A 17,225-nucleotide genomic window follows, 5' to 3' on the forward strand; every position below is an offset into this window, starting at 1 on the left:
ATATCTTTATTTTTGAAGTTATACTTCTATACGCACGGTCGGCGTTGGAAATTTGCATGAGAGTGAATCTGTGAAACCATTACATATGTAAGATAATGAGTAAAAGAGAGACAGAAGATATATTTTCTCTTTCTTCCTCTCTCGAGAATAAAAATGTTCCTTTTGTATATATATATTTAATATTATATATATATATATATATATATATATATATATATATATATATATATATATATATATATATATATATATATATATAAATATATATATATTGTTATGATGTGTTTTTTTGTTTGAATGATGAGCAATGAGTATTTTTAATAATATAGGGTTTTTATCGCGGTTCTCAAAGAATTAGCTTGTAAGTACTTTTTTAAATTATCTTTATTATAACTATTATGAAACACACATATATATCTAACCTAGTCAATGTAAATTTAAAATAAACTATCTTTAAACTGATATTCTTATAAAACTAATTAAATTCTATAGACAATCTAAAATTTAAACAAACTATCTTCAAAATTGAAATTGTTATGACACTAACTAAATTATATTAACAAAATTTTGTACCTTTCTTTCACTGAATGCCTAAATGAACTGTTTTCCACTATATATATTCTAATCACCACTGAATGTCTTCGTACTTCAGTTATCCTTGTTTTTTGTGAAATTACTTTTTCCAATTATCAGCTTCTACCAATTTAAGATATAGTTTTCTTCACCAGCAGTTATACACCACCAACCAAACCAGCAAACAGCATTTATATTTATTCTTCTTTTCAATATACCAATATCCAATTATTATAAGTTGATTTATACTAATCTCCAACCACAATATAATTTAATTTCTTCCAATATACTTTTATAATCTTCAATAATTATTTGTGTATAATTATAAATGTGCATTAATTATATGCATAATTTTTAATCTTCATTTAACTCACTATATTAAACAATTTGACTATTTGTACCTGATTCTCTGACTCCAAATAATCTTTCATATTTCTTACTAAACTTTTCTGACTGACTTCTTGAAAATTCTGAACAATTTACTTCACTAAATGTGTCTAATAACTTTCATAATAAACTGGCCTGACTTCTGACTAAAAACTTCCAAAAAACTTCTGAACAATTGACTTCACTAAGTAAATGTATCTATCTTCTAACTAACTTTCATAATAAAAACTCAAAAACTGCCTGACTTCTGAATAAAAACTTCTAAAAAACTGCCATCTTGAATCCAAATCACGGGTATTTATATCTTTTGGACATTCTAGAACCATCTCGTAAGATATCATGTTCCAATTTGTTCTATTTCATACTTGTATGAATTTTCTGGAACAAACCATTTCGCAAACATGGCCATCTCCGGAGATCCAGAGAATTCCATTCTTTTCTATTAATAATTTTGTTTACATTTAGGCTTTTCAGATCAGAATATATAATTAAATTAGTAACTTAACATTCTAATTTAATAAAATACACATTTCAAACAATATATTATTATAACCCACTTTATATTCGTAAATATTTTTAAACGTCACTTCAGAGTATAAATATCTGTCAATCTCCGAGAGTATTTTTGGTTGCCTAAGCACATGGCTCACTTATATATATTTACAATATTAAAATACAACTTTTTACAATTATTATGCTAATTTATTAAAAATGCCCTCACATAAATATATTTTTATTAAATTCTCTAGTATATAACTTATTTAAAACAACCAAATATCTAATATTATGTAGTATATAACTTATAAATTATTTTCTATAAACCCTAATCGTCACAATACCCCAAAAATAATATTTAAAATAAATAATTTACTTATTATTTTTTTAAATATTAATTTTCTCATACCTTATTAAATTTAATAAATTAATAATTCAATTTTTTTTTATTTAAAATGTGTTAAATACATCCCTGTTCGCTGTCTATGTCAAAGCAGAGAACAACGCTGCACAGTTCGGCTATTCTATGGTCAAACTGTCATGTCAATTGGAGAATGGATTTTATCAGAGAATAAAATATAACCTTAATTAAAAATATAATCTATATTGTGTTCTGTTTGTTTATAGACAAAATCTAGGAATTATTTCCATTCAAAAGGCTTTTATCCATATGAATTGGTAAGGTTTACACTTTTTATAAAAACATTTACACAATCAATTCTGTATCTAACCCCAAATTATGATTTTTAGGGTACCAAACAATTTCCATATGTACAAAATTCAACAAGTATGATGTCAAATTGATTCAAAATAATGAAATCTACCATCTATTTAACAAATCAAGTCTATTGAATAAAATGGATATATCAGTAAGTTATTAGTGTTATTATATTTGTGTTAAAGGTATAGAAATCATTATTCAATCTCTTCATGATATTGAAAAATGTCGTTGATATGAAATATGCCTCTTAGTCTGTTCTCTGCATCTATTAACACATAACTATTTAGTCCATTCTGATTTTCAATTGTATATGGACCTTCAAACATTGGTTGTAATTTCTTACAACGGTTTTCTTTAACATTACTTTTTCTAAGTGAACGAATTAACACTAGGTCCCCTTTTTGAAATGTGATTGGTTTTTTTATATTTCGATTTTGTCTTCTGATATATTTTTCAGCTTTCCTCCTAATTCGGTTATTCACTTTCTGCATTACTTGTTCTAACATATCCTGATTATATTCACTAATCCACTTTCTGTTTCCTATATGGCCAAACATTAAATATTCTGGTACTTCCTCTGTATTCAAATTATGTGTATTATTTAAAAAATATTCTACTTGTGGTATATGTTGCTGCCAAGTTTCGTGTTGATTTTGACACAGTATCCTTAAATATTTTATAACTTCTTTAATATATCTTTCTGCAGGATTTGCCTGAGGATGTCTGATACTTGTAAAATGAATGTTGATTCCCTTTTTCTCACAAAATGTCCGAAATTTTTGGTTGTTAAAATATGTAGCATTATCTATTATGCAATTTCTAAATGGTCCTATTTCTTCGAAAAATTGATTAATATATAATTTTAATGTTTTAACATTTGTTCTGGAGCAGGGATATAGTTTAATAAATTTTGTATATAAATCAACTATCACTAGTATATGCTTTTTTCCTGTTGGACTGAGAACTAAATTTGAAATAAAATCCATGGAAACTGTATTTAATTTTTCATATACAACATTAGATTTATATGTGTTCTGGTTTTTGAAATTCTTTTCTTTGTTTAGTTGACATATTGGGCATTGGGTAGTAATTTCTTTTGCTATACTTATGTCATTCTTTGCAAAATAATTGTCCCTAAATAGCATCCATAGCTTTCTTGAACCAATATGCATATAATTGTTATGTAAATTTTTCAATATTTTCTTTGCTAAAGTTCTAGTTATTACATATACTTCTATGCCATTTATTATTTTATAATAAACTCCATCTTTCTTAAGGACTTTTTGTTTTTCACTCAAATTGATCTGATCTCTTATAATTTCTTCTCTAGAATATAATCCAGTGCTGTCTACTAATTGATTTAATCCAATTTTTATTGTTCGCTGCCCTTTTTGTGATGTATTTTCTAACCTTGATAAAGCATCTGCCACTATATTGGATTTTCCAGAAATGTATTTGATTTCAAATGAGTATTCACTCAATATTAGACTCCACCGATGTATTCTACTGTTTCCATATTTGTTATTTAATATAGACGTTAAAGCTTGGTGATCTGTTTCTATTGTAAATTCATTACCCAACAAATAAAATCTTAATTTTGTGACACAGTGTATTATACTTGCTAGTTCTAATTCTGAAACTGAGTAACCCTTTTCATGTGGCTTTGTGATTCTTGAAATGAATTGTATTGGGTATTCGACCCCATCATGTATTTGTAATAATACCCCTGATAATCTCTCTATTGATGCATCTGTTCTTAATATGAATGGCTGTGTGTAGTCAGGATAGTATATTTTCAAATTTGACAGAAAAATGTTTTTAATCTCTTGGAATGCTAGTTCTCTTCTCTGATCCCATCTCCATTTTACACCTTTTCTCAGTAGTTCAAGTAATGGAATTTCTTTTATCCTTAGATCTGGTATCATCCTTTTATAATAATTAATTATTCCAATAAATCCTCTTAAAGTTCTTAAATTGTGTGGTGTTTTATATTCCTGAATGACTTGTGTCCGTTCTGGATCCATTTCGATTCCCTTAGTGTTAAGTTTATAACCTAGATATATGACTTCTTTTTGAAAAAATGTACATTTTTCTTGATTTATTTTTAGTCCAACTTTGTCTAATCTATTTATTATAATTTTTAGGTGTTTCTCATGATCTTCAGCCGTTTTAGAAAAAATTAATATATCATCAATGTAGTGAATTACAAAATGTTCATATTGATCCAAAATATCATGAAGACATCTACATAGAGCACTGCAAGATGATTGAAGTCCAAATGGTACTACTTTGAATTGATATACTACTCCATCTATCTGAAATCCTGTATACTGTCTACTTTTTCTTTCTAGAGGTATTAACCAGAAACTATGCTGTAAATCGATTTTAGTGAAAAATGACATTCCTGTAATTCTTCCTAATATTTCATCTATACTCATTGGTGCTTCAAATTGCTTTTCAGTAATCTTGTTAATATTCCTTGCATCCAAACATAACCTGATTTCACCTGATCTTTTTCGTACTACTACTATGGGGTTAATAAAACGTGTGTCTGCCTTCTCAATGATCCCATCTTCTAACATATTATTAATTGTTTTGTTTACTTCTTCTCTGTATTTATATGGTATTGGGTATGATTTTGTTTTAAAATCTTTTTCTTCTTTAACTTTTATACTATGGATATAATTTTGTGCAATTCTATTTTCTTTATTGACAAGTCCCTTGTGTTGCTGCAATATGGAAATGACTATTGATTTATATTCTTCAGGGCAATTTAAAACTTTTATCATATCTTCTTCTTTACAAATAAAATTATTCTTCATTATGTACTCATTATTCCTTGCTTCCAATTTTACGCACTCCGCCTCGTAGGCATCCATCTGCTTAAAATTTCCATTCCTTAAATATTCACTACAATAATTATTCTTTACATTCTTCTGGGACATTTCCCTATCATCAAAATACATTTCTTCTTCATAAACATCATTATTTTCTTTTAATAATATCCTATCAACTCTTATTCCTTCTTCTACCTCATCTTTCTGCATAAATTTAATTATTTGCCCTTCCAAAGTTACCATTTTTTCTTCAAAATCTATCTTTACTTTCTTCTTTTCCAATTCATCATTTCCCATTAATATATCAACACATAAATCCTTGACAATAAATCCTTGCATATTAATTTCTTTATTAAGAATATTAATTTTAAAATTGGCTAGTTTATCAATTTCACCCAACTTCTTATTATTTGCACCAATAATTTTAATTTTTGGAATCTTTATTATATCTGATAGTTTTAATGTATTAAAAATAAAATTCTCCGAGACTAAAGTACTTTCTGAACCAGTATCTATCATAATCTTAATCATTTTATTTTTGGCCAAAGCATTTATATAAATTAAATTAATAGATTCAATAATTTTCTCTTCATCTAAAGAAATAAATTCAGAAGGTTTTTCATAATAGCAATGGCCTAACTTGTAATTCAGAAAGTTTACTGCACAAAATTTTGATTATTAGAATTGTCAGATTGTATCTGACCACTTGGATCTGATGTCCTATGTCTTTCCCTACTATGACTTCTACTCACATTCTCCTGCCTTGTACTACTTCGTTCCCTGCCTTCGCAGCTTCTATTCCTTCGAACACAATTTACCTGTCTGTTATAGTTAGGTCGTTCTGTATTTCTTCTATTGTTAAAATCTTGTCTATTATTATTAGTACTGTTATTAAAATGTTGTCTATTATAATTAGTATTATTATTAAAATTTTGTCTATTATAACTAGTATTATTATTAAAGTTCTGTCTATTTGGATTAGTGTTAGTATTATTAAAATTTTGTAAATTATCACCATACCTAGTATTATTGTTATATGATTGTCTATATTGTTGATTATCATTTTTATTATATTGAAAAGTATTGTTGTTTTTTCTGTTGTTATTATTACTTGTCATATTGCCTCTTTGTATTCTTTGAATAAAATTAATAAAACTATCTATTGTTTGAATATTTTGTACAGTTACGGTTTGCACAACATCAGCATCAAAATGTCTAGATACATTTAAGACTGTTTCATCCTCTCTAAGTGGTGGTTCTAAATATTTTGCAACTGTTATCAATTTCAATGCATAATCTACCATATTTGATTTTAAATTTTGATTATACTTTCCAAAATATAGAATTTCTCTAAACTTTGCTTGCTCTAATTCACCCCAATAATAATTTAAAAATTTATTTTCAAATGTTTGAAAATTATCTAAATCATTCTCAATACTAGCAAACCAAGTTGCTGCATTGTCATTTAATGTCATTCTAATATAATCTTTAATATCATTAATATTATTCACAAATCTTAATTTATGTTTTAAACTATTTATGTATACTCTAGGATGCAAATTTTTTATATTACCAGAGAATTTAATCCCAGTCTCATTTGTTAAATTTAAGTAAGGTCTCCCTATGTCTCTCATTTGTGAAATATCATCTATTCTCTGTTCCACATTTCTTATTTGATTACTATTTATTTGGATATTTTGTTGTATATCGTCTAATTTTTCTTCTGTGTTTGTCCTGTCTTCGTTAATTTTTACTTCTAAGTTACATTTCTGTAACTCTATTTTCTGTTCTATATCTATCTTATTATCTTGAATAATCCTCTTTACTTCTGTCCTCTCATTTTCTATCCTTTTCTTGTAGTCATTCCGTATACTTTTTATTTCATTTGCTACTTTTTTCTCTGCAGTTTGAAGTTTTTTATCCATTTGTTTTTCTATTTGCTTTACAATTTTATTATTATTATCTTCTATTTTCTTTTCTAATTTTCTATAATTCTCTTCCATTTTCTGTTCTATTTTTTTTATGTCTTCTTTGACTTCTTTTGAATTCTCTTCCATTTTTTTCGTATTCTCTTCCATTGTCTTCTTCATCTGCATCATTAATGACATCAAAGCTGCCATATTGACATTTTCCTCTCTTTCTGGATTCATTTCTGCAGTATCTTGTGGAACTTGAACTAAACTCTCCTCTTGTATAGGTTGTGTTTCTACTTCCACATCTTCTTCATTCTTTTTGCTTCTTGTACCTTTCTTTCCTTGAGACATTTTGAGACTTTACTTGTTCAAATATAATTAAAAATAAAATCTATAATTTTTTCTTTCTACTGATAATTAATTTAATTATATGAGAGCACTTATCTTCCCAAACTAATTCTTTTAAATAGAGAGCCACCGCGTTGGGTGCCAAATTGTTATGATGTGTTTTTTTGTTTGAATGATGAGCAATGAGTATTTTTAATAATATAGGGTTTTTATCGCGGTTCTCAAAGAATTAGCTTGTAAGTACTTTTTTAAATTATCTTTATTATAACTATTATGAAACACACATATATATCTAACCTAGTCAATGTAAATTTAAAATAAACTATCTTTAAACTGATATTCTTATAAAACTAATTAAATTCTATAGACAATCTAAAATTTAAACAAACTATCTTCAAAATTGAAATTGTTATGACACTAACTAAATTATATTAACAAAATTTTGTACCTTTCTTTCACTGAATGCCTAAATGAACTGTTTTCCACTATATATATTCTAATCACCACTGAATGTCTTCGTACTTCAGTTATCCTTGTTTTTTGTGAAATTACTTTTTCCAATTATCAGCTTCTACCAATTTAAGATATAGTTTTCTTCACCAGCAGTTATACACCACCAACCAAACCAGCAAACAGCATTTATATTTATTCTTCTTTTCAATATACCAATATCCAATTATTATAAGTTGATTTATACTAATCTCCAACCACAATATAATTTAATTTCTTCCAATATACTTTTATAATCTTCAATAATTATTTGTGTATAATTATAAATGTGCATTAATTATATGCATAATTTTTAATCTTCATTTAACTCACTATATTAAACAATTTGACTATTTGTACCTGATTCTCTGACTCCAAATAATCTTTCATATTTCTTACTAAACTTTTCTGACTGACTTCTTGAAAATTCTGAACAATTTACTTCACTAAATGTGTCTAATAACTTTCATAATAAACTGGCCTGACTTCTGACTAAAAACTTCCAAAAAACTTCTGAACAATTGACTTCACTAAGTAAATGTATCTATCTTCTAACTAACTTTCATAATAAAAACTCAAAAACTGCCTGACTTCTGAATAAAAACTTCTAAAAAACTGCCATCTTGAATCCAAATCACGGGTATTTATATCTTTTGGACATTCTAGAACCATCTCGTAAGATATCATGTTCCAATTTGTTCTATTTCATACTTGTATGAATTTTCTGGAACAAACCATTTCGCAAACATGGCCATCTCCGGAGATCCAGAGAATTCCATTCTTTTCTATTAATAATTTTGTTTACATTTAGGCTTTTCAGATCAGAATATATAATTAAATTAGTAACTTAACATTCTAATTTAATAAAATACACATTTCAAACAATATATTATTATAACCCACTTTATATTCGTAAATATTTTTAAACGTCACTTCAGAGTATAAATATCTGTCAATCTCCGAGAGTATTTTTGGTTGCCTAAGCACATGGCTCACTTATATATATTTACAATATTAAAATACAACTTTTTACAATTATTATGCTAATTTATTAAAAATGCCCTCACATAAATATATTTTTATTAAATTCTCTAGTATATAACTTATTTAAAACAACCAAATATCTAATATTATGTAGTATATAACTTATAAATTATTTTCTATAAACCCTAATCGTCACAATATATATATATATATATATATATATATATATATATATATATATATATATATAAGTATATATATATATATATATCTATATATATATATATATATATATATATATATATATATATATATATGTCGTAGGCAAGTATGAAATGCAGGCATTCTTGCAAAAGCCTAGTCATCTTCGTAATGACTTGGCAGTTTGTATAACGTTTTCATTTTTACGAAATGACTTCAACCTTTTAGGCATTTGCGAAACTACCGGAAACGGTAATTCTATTTTGAAACAGTGTTGCAATTTAGGCACAGATCATATACTATAAAAAAATGTTTTCCTTTCCTAAATGAATTATTAAAAGCTCTTCCAAAATCACATTCTTTTTGTGAATAAAAATTTAAAGTCAGTGCAAATGTTTTTGATTCTAGAGAATATTTGGCACCTTTTAAAAACCATCGAAACAATGCTTTGGGTGATTTTCGTAAAGAGGCCTAAAACAATAAAAATGCAGAAATAATTATACAAAAATACATAAAGTATATAATAATAATTTAATTCATTTTCTCTTCCCTTTTTTATATTATATGATCTGTGCCTAACTTGCAACACTGTTTCAAAATAGAATTATTACCCATGATATCATGAAATTATCGTTTCCGGTAGTTTCGCAAATGCCTAAAAGGTTGAAGTCATTTCGTAAAAATGAAAACGTTATACAAACTGCCAAGTCATTACGAAAATGACTAGGCTTTTGCGAGAATGCCTGCATTTCATACTTGCCTACGACATATATATATATATATATATATATATATATATATATATATATATATATATATATATATATATATATATATATACATAATATTGTATATATATATATATATATATATATATATAATATTATATATAATATAATATAATATGTATTAATATTATTATTTATTTGATATGTTGTGTATTATTTAAAATTAAACGTTTATAATTATTTTAGGCTTTTGTATTTCAAAATAATCACTGTTTTACCGAGAACTGTCAATTTTGAAATCCGTTAGTGTCATGTCTAATTGGCAAATCCTTTACGTGTTTGGTTCATACGCTGGTGGTTGTGAATTCGAATCCCAATTATGAATTTCCTTTTTTATTTTTGAAATATATAAAAACCTCACGTTAATCTTATTAAATATATGTAATATACGCAAAAAACATAAATTTTAAAATAAAATGAAAATTTACAACATAATCCGAGTTGTTGGTTTTTTATTTTTATCTTCGTAAAGTAAGTTATGTATATTGGCAGTTTTAAATACTTATGAATATTACATTTTAATTTATATTGTATTATTATATTGAATTATGTTGCAGTGTATTTATTGTATTGTAATTTTTATATTAATAACAAAATAAACAATGAATTTTACTGCAGAGTATGTCTAAATTTTTTTTTTGCATTCAACTCCTTTTATACATATATAAAAATAAAAATATATATTTTCATTAAAATATTGATACAATCCTTCATTTACTATACTCCTATTACAGGTCAAATGTTTATATACAGCAAACGATGCACCATATACCTATATAACTAATTCTTTTTCTCTTTCTGCTCTCTCTTACCTATAGCATTACATATGTAATGATTGTGCAGATTGACTCCTATATAAATTTTTAACGGCGAACGCGTGTATAGAAATATAACCTCTACCGGCAGTCTCACTGGACTGCCACACCCGTTTTTTTAAGCCCTTTTCTCTATTCGGATTGCCGAATATAGGCCTCTCCTAATTCTCGCCATTCATCTCTATTGTTTGTAAGACGATTCCATATTGGCCCTGCAGTTCTTTTAATATCGTCGCTCCATCGCATTTTCAGTCTTCCTCGTGGTCTTTTGGCTTCATATGGCCGCCAATTTCCGATTTCTTTATTCCATCGGCCATCCGTAAGACGTTCGTTATGTCCAGCCCATTTCCATTTTAGTTTAGCTGCCAGTTCGACAACATCTCTTACTTTTGTTCTATTATGGATATATTTATATGACTTTACAATTATTAGAACTGAAGAAGTGCAGAAATACTGCACGAAACTTTTTCTATTAAAAGAGTGAAATAGTTTTTTCATTTTTTATTTTTATATATATATATATATATATATATATATATATATATATATATATATATATATATATATATATATATATATATATAGACACAAAAAGGATCATATGGATATGTAAAATAATGTTCGTTTAACGTAAATACTCTAATATACATTTTTGTTTGTTTCAGGTGGAATGTAAGAAAGCACAGCCGAAGGAAGTGATGCTTCCCGCCAACCTGGCCAAAACCCGCGCAGCTGGCCGGGGAGCCTATGGTGAGTTACTAATGCTCAACCCCGGACCTGTAACAGCGACATCTAACGCGACATCGGTTTCCGCTCTCCGTTACGCCCCCTACCCGATACCCATCAATACCACCCCAACCATTCCATTAACGGCTATAGCTGTCGGCCCAGCTCCCCTTCATTACTCCTTGTATGACGTAGCAGGCTGTAAAAGGGTATTTGCGCCCGTTCGGCCCTTGACGGCTACTCGGGCCGCTCCAACCCTCGCCTATTCCGTAAGCGATTTGCTGGGCGTACAAGGGCTCGAAATTCCAACCACTGTCTATACAAATACGTTGCCGGCAGGACTGGGGTTGTAAGACATTATTTTCTCGCGGTTCAGATTTATCTTGATTCTTAGTCTTAATTTCAATTGAAAGGAATTGGCCAAATCCTCGGAGATTTTGAAAATGGGTTAATTAGGAACACCCAATTTATTGCAGTACGGTTGTGTTTGTAATTGCTAGCTTTAAGAAATTTATCGCTAGAAAATACAGTTTGTACATACATGACTTTTGAATACTGATAAGTTGGTACATTATTTACATGATATTATCTTTGAGGAATTGGCTTTATGCTTTGGCTGATTAAAGTAAAAACACCAGTTTTCAAACAAACAAATTAATAACGAAACTGACGGATATTTAATTAATTAAATCCTTAGTTCTAACTGTATTGGCTAAAATGTGCGTAATAGTATTCCCTAGGTGGTAATTAATTTAACTTATAATTACACAAACTGGAATGTAAACTAAGCAGCACAATGATCCTCAAAATACGTATTCCTCGTTTATGTTAGGTCAAAGTTATCGAGAAGTTGGATGAATTACATTTTTACACCTTAAGAGACTATGGTTTTCGAAGAATTTCATAATGGCTTCATTAACAATCTCAATCTCCATCAGAAATTTGAACAAAAGTTTCTGTAGAAAAGTAATTTATTATACGAGGACAATATATTTATCAAACAAGTATCGAACAAAATGTCTTCTCCGTCTCATTATATTCGAAGTCAAGTTTTCTCTCTTTCTTTTTAATAAATTTTTTACCTGTAGAATTATTTTTTTTTCTGATTTTTTGAATAGAATTGTTTTAAATGATATATTTTATAATATAAGTACAAATTAGCATTTATATTGGTGTTTTTACTTCCAGCAAATTGCTTTCAGTGAAAATAAGATATAATATTCTTCTTGTGTATTATTAGAATAGAGTCCTAGACATAATAGTTTAGATACAAAGGTGGATATAATTATACCTTCAATGTTGTAGCGGTATATAATACATTTTTCTATTTTGTTGAACCAAAACCATATCATAGGTGGGTATAGTACTTATTTAGCAGAATTTACTGATTTAACATTTTGTTAGTTATATAGATATTTTGTTTTCATGAGGTAGATAGTTTTTCGAAATTGATCTATTTTTACACGGAAATTTGATAAATTTTTTAGACAAAGTAAATTTTTAGATTTTTATAAGGATCGCACTTTGAAGTAGTAGAAGTCGTTGAAAAGAGATTCGTTTTACTAAGCAAGTATAAATATAAAACATAGAAGAGTTGAGTTGACAATAAATAGATTTATAGAGAAGTTTTATGTAGGGCTCCAAATATAAGACGAATGTGTCGTATCCATTGTAGAATATATAGAGGGTGTGCCAAAAGAAGGGGAACGGCCGAATATTTCGCGATATTTACATTGAGTCAAAAAAATTAAAAACACGTTTTTAATATTTTTCAAAAATATATCAAATTACCTTAAATATGAGCCCCCACCCCCACTTTCTTTGCAGATTTAAAAATCTTATGTAAAAATAATGTAGCTTGCTTTTATTCGGCTGATTTTTTCGAGCTGTTCGAATCCAAAACCAAAAAACAGGTATTGTGTTTTCTTCTGATTTGTCTACGGTGTTAATTACCTTCTGTGATAAGATAAGTTAGCAATTTTAATGTAGACTATATTATTTTTGAAATAGCTTTGTCAATCCTGTCATGATCTCGAGTACGCTACCGCACCCAATAAAATTTTCTGTTTTTCGTTTTCTTGATTACTATTTGTACCTCTTTACTATCTGATATCTTTATCATAGTCAATATCTTCTTTAATATCTAAGTAATTTTGGTCTTGTTTTTCGGTGTATATATCAATATCATTGTACAGATTATTGAAGTATGTCTGGTTCTCTTCTTCTCGTGTATTTATAATTAGAGCTTTTCATAAAACCAAACTATGTTGTATAACTACTTTTGCTGATCTTAGTATTCTAACGTCGAGTATGTGAATAAGATGCAGTTTTGTGTTTTCTTTTGATCATCTACTTTTGCCTCTGGTATTGTAAAATATATATGTATGTTATAGTTTGAGGTTGAAGTATGTGTTGCTTATAAGTTATTCATTGCAGGCGCGAGTTTCATCAATTCTTCCCCGTTTCTATTTGTTAGTTCTTCGTTTAATCTCTACATAATTTTCAGTATGGTGCTCCTCCCTATCCTCTGTTTAATAAATTAATTTAAGTATGTGACAGTTTTCACAATTCTACTCTTTTTAGTGGTAAGCAGTGACAAGTTATGAGCGTCCGTGGGTAAGGATACACACCAAAGATTCTTGTTATTTCTTTTTTAGAATCTTTTAGATTCTAAAAAAGAAATGTTTTAGAAATCTAAAAAGATCTTTTAGAACCTTTTAGATTTTAGATTCTAAAAATTTTAATTTTTAATTAATTTTAATTTTAGGTTGTATTTTTCCTAAAGTATTCTGAACTAAGGCTTTGACCGATCATATAAATTAAACGGATAATCATCTCTTAAATACGATGTTTTAAATTCTATTTTTCATATAATCACCGAATCCCTGGTGCGTATATAGGGCATACTAGAGTTGCAAAACTGCGAAAAACGTTTATAATAACGAACAAGCAGTTTTGTTTAACGATTTTTGGGTATAGAAAACATTTCGAAAGTCCTAATGAAATATTTCAAGGACAAAAATATATCTTTAAAGGGCTTTAAAACTTACCAGATCTTTATCTGGTCCCCATATTGATACAATGGAGGATATTATGAAAACCAATATTTTTAAATGGATTACCCAACAAAAACAAAATTGATTAAGGCTGTAATCCAGATATGATTTAGAGATCAGTAAATAGCAAAAACCTAAAAAACACTTCTTAATTTTAGGTATGCCAAAATGCCTTGGCCGTCTGCTTTTTATATCCTGTAAGTTTCTGCATTAAAATGGTTTTACTATTTTTTTATTTTCTGTTCTTTGGAGTCGCCATAACAGTTTAGTTTTTTATTTTTAATGTCGTAGTTTATTGCATATTTGGATATCAATAATACCTCCATTCTCTGACATTTTTTCAATACAATGTTTTGTTTTCAGATGTAGCCCCTTGATTTTTTTCTTAAAATTTGTGGAAACACTAGTTGTTCTGCTGTCGTTGTAAGAAATAATCTTCGTTTTTCATCTTTGTTTTTGTTTAATTTTAAATGTAAATTTGTCAAAGCAATAAAGGAGGCTACCTCATCCAGATCTCAAGTATTCATCATCATCATCATATAACGGGGGTCCTACGGCGATTGCCGCTTCCCGCATTCAGCCTCCATCTTTTCCTATCTTTCCAATCTCCCTCTTCTAAGCCTCTAGATTGCATTGTTTTTGTAATTTCTCTTCTCCAGGAATTTGGTGGTCTTCCCCTTTTCCTTCTTTCTGGCGGAACATACATTAAGGCTTTCTTTGGCCACCGCTCCTCCTCCATTCTCATCACGTGACCATACCATTGTAATTGCCTTCCTTGTATTCTATCTGAAAGAGTATCTCTAATTCCTGTACGGTTTCGTATTTCCTCATTCCTGATTCTTTCGATTCTCGATACTCGACATGACCTTCTAAGATAATCCATTTCCACAACGTCTACTTTATCTCGTTCATTCTTTGTCATCGTCCAACATTCGGCACCATATGTGGTAATTGCTCATACAGAGCAATTCTACAATTGCTCTGTATACGCGAAGTTTGGTATGCATCTTTATTTTATTAGACCACAGTAATGAATTCAGTATTTGGATGCATTTTTTCCCTTGGGTTATTCGGTTTTGTACATCTATCTTAACTCTACCATCTGCTGATATGATGCTTCCTAGATATTTATACTGGTTGCAGCCTTTTATGACTGCGTTTTCAAGCTTCAGATCTGTGGTATTTCCTCCAATTTTTAAATATTCTGTTTTGCTTATGTTTACAGTAGACGTTTTCCGAGTCCATGAGAGCAGCCCAAAATCGCAAGAGATGGAGAGAATTGACAGCCCGCATTGTAGGAAATCACGATCCTCAGCAATGAGGAAACGACAAGAGAGAGAGAGAGAGAGAGACAGTAAACCCCCATTTGGCATATTCCTCAAATAATTTTCGATTTATATAATTTATATCTTCCTCATCGGTTGCAACCACCACCTGATCATCCGCAAACATCAATGTATACAGAGTTTCTTGTCCCACTTCGATGCCCATAAATCTACATTTATTTCTCCAATTCCTCAATGCTTCTTGGACGTATATTTTAAAGAGTGTCGGTGACAAACAGCATCCTTGCTTTAGGCCTTTAGTGACTTTAAATTCATTTGAGGTTCTGGTTCCAATTTTTACACAACTAACTGCATTTTCGTACAATTTATATATCGCTCGGATATACGTCGAATCCAATCCGGGCCTTTCGAGGACCTCAAACATTTTCTTTAACGGGACACTATCATATGCTTTCTCAAGATCTATAAATACCAAATGGGTCTCTCTACTTCTTTCGACACGCTTTTCAATTATTTGTCGTAGGATAAATATATTATCAAGGCAGGATGTCCTGGTACGAAAGCCGCTTTGTTCTTCAATATCTTGTATCTGTCTTTTAACCCTCTTTTTTAATATTCTGCCGTACAACCGGCCCACAGAGCTCGTCACCCTAATACCTCTATAATTGGAACAGTCTCTTTTATTCCCCCTCTTATATATGGAGCTTATATAAGATTTATTCCAATCTTTAGGAATTTCCTGGTCTCCACACATACATTTATTGAAAAGGTCTACTATTAATTCTAAAAGTGCAGTCGGCCCTTATAAAACCAGCTCTATGGGAATCTCTCCAGGCCCTGCGGCTTTTCCGTTTTTAACCTCTTTTAAGGTTTCCGTCAATTCAGATAATGTTATTAAAGGGATTTCCTGTCTTTCGTCTCTGTTGTCTATTAATTCCCTTATCTTTTCCCATCTGTACTCTACTCTATCCTCTTTCAGCAGTTTCGTATAATATTCTTCCCATTCATTTAACTTTATGAAAGAAATGTTGTCTTCATTTTTCCTAAACTGCTTTAATGTTTTCCAAGCTTGTGCCACTTTTGTTCCACCCATAAATCTGTCCAGTTCATCCCACTTAGCCTCCCAGTTTATATTTTTCGCCTTATCCACGTCTTTTTTAACTTCTCTATTCCATTTAGCGTATATTTCTCTGTCTTGAGGATCTTTGAAATGGAGCCATATGTAATATGCTTGTTTTTTCTTGAAAACTTTCTCGTCTAGTTCCGTTGACAACCATTCAGGTTTTCCTTTTTTCCGATTTTCAACTTTTCCCAGTGCTTCATTTGCCGCTTCATGAATATATTTTTTAATTACCTCATACAGACTTTCAGGGTCTAAGTCCTTTGTTTCTATTTTTTTTTTATTTTCTGAGCTATTCTAATTTTATATAAGAACTTTGTCGAATCTTGTTTAAAGCTTTCCAGGTTATATTTTATGTTTTCTATGGTTGTTCCTATGTCTGTTACTTCATCATTTTTGTGACTTGATTGTTCTCTCTTAAATGTCACCATTACTTTTGCAATAATCATATGGTGGTCACTTCCACATTCTGGCTCTAAACACCTT

General features: G+C 29.1%; 1 protein-coding gene across 7 annotated transcripts in view; it reads left to right on the top strand.

The window, feature by feature from the left end:
• Positions 1-17,225, top strand: part of Rbp6 (RNA-binding protein 6) — a 1,719,762-nt gene that overhangs the window by 1,530,801 nt on the left and 171,736 nt on the right. For all 7 annotated transcript variants that reach the window (XM_072525972.1, XM_072525971.1, XM_072525970.1 and 4 more), the window contains one exon: positions 11,217-11,301. In XM_072525972.1, coding sequence (XP_072382073.1) covers positions 11,217-11,301 — 85 coding nt within the window. The remainder of the gene's footprint in view (positions 1-11,216; positions 11,302-17,225) is intronic.

The sequence above is a fragment of the Diabrotica undecimpunctata genome, chromosome 3, assembly GCF_040954645.1.
Source record: "Diabrotica undecimpunctata isolate CICGRU chromosome 3, icDiaUnde3, whole genome shotgun sequence".
In the NCBI taxonomy this organism is placed as follows: domain Eukaryota; kingdom Metazoa; phylum Arthropoda; class Insecta; order Coleoptera; family Chrysomelidae; genus Diabrotica; species Diabrotica undecimpunctata.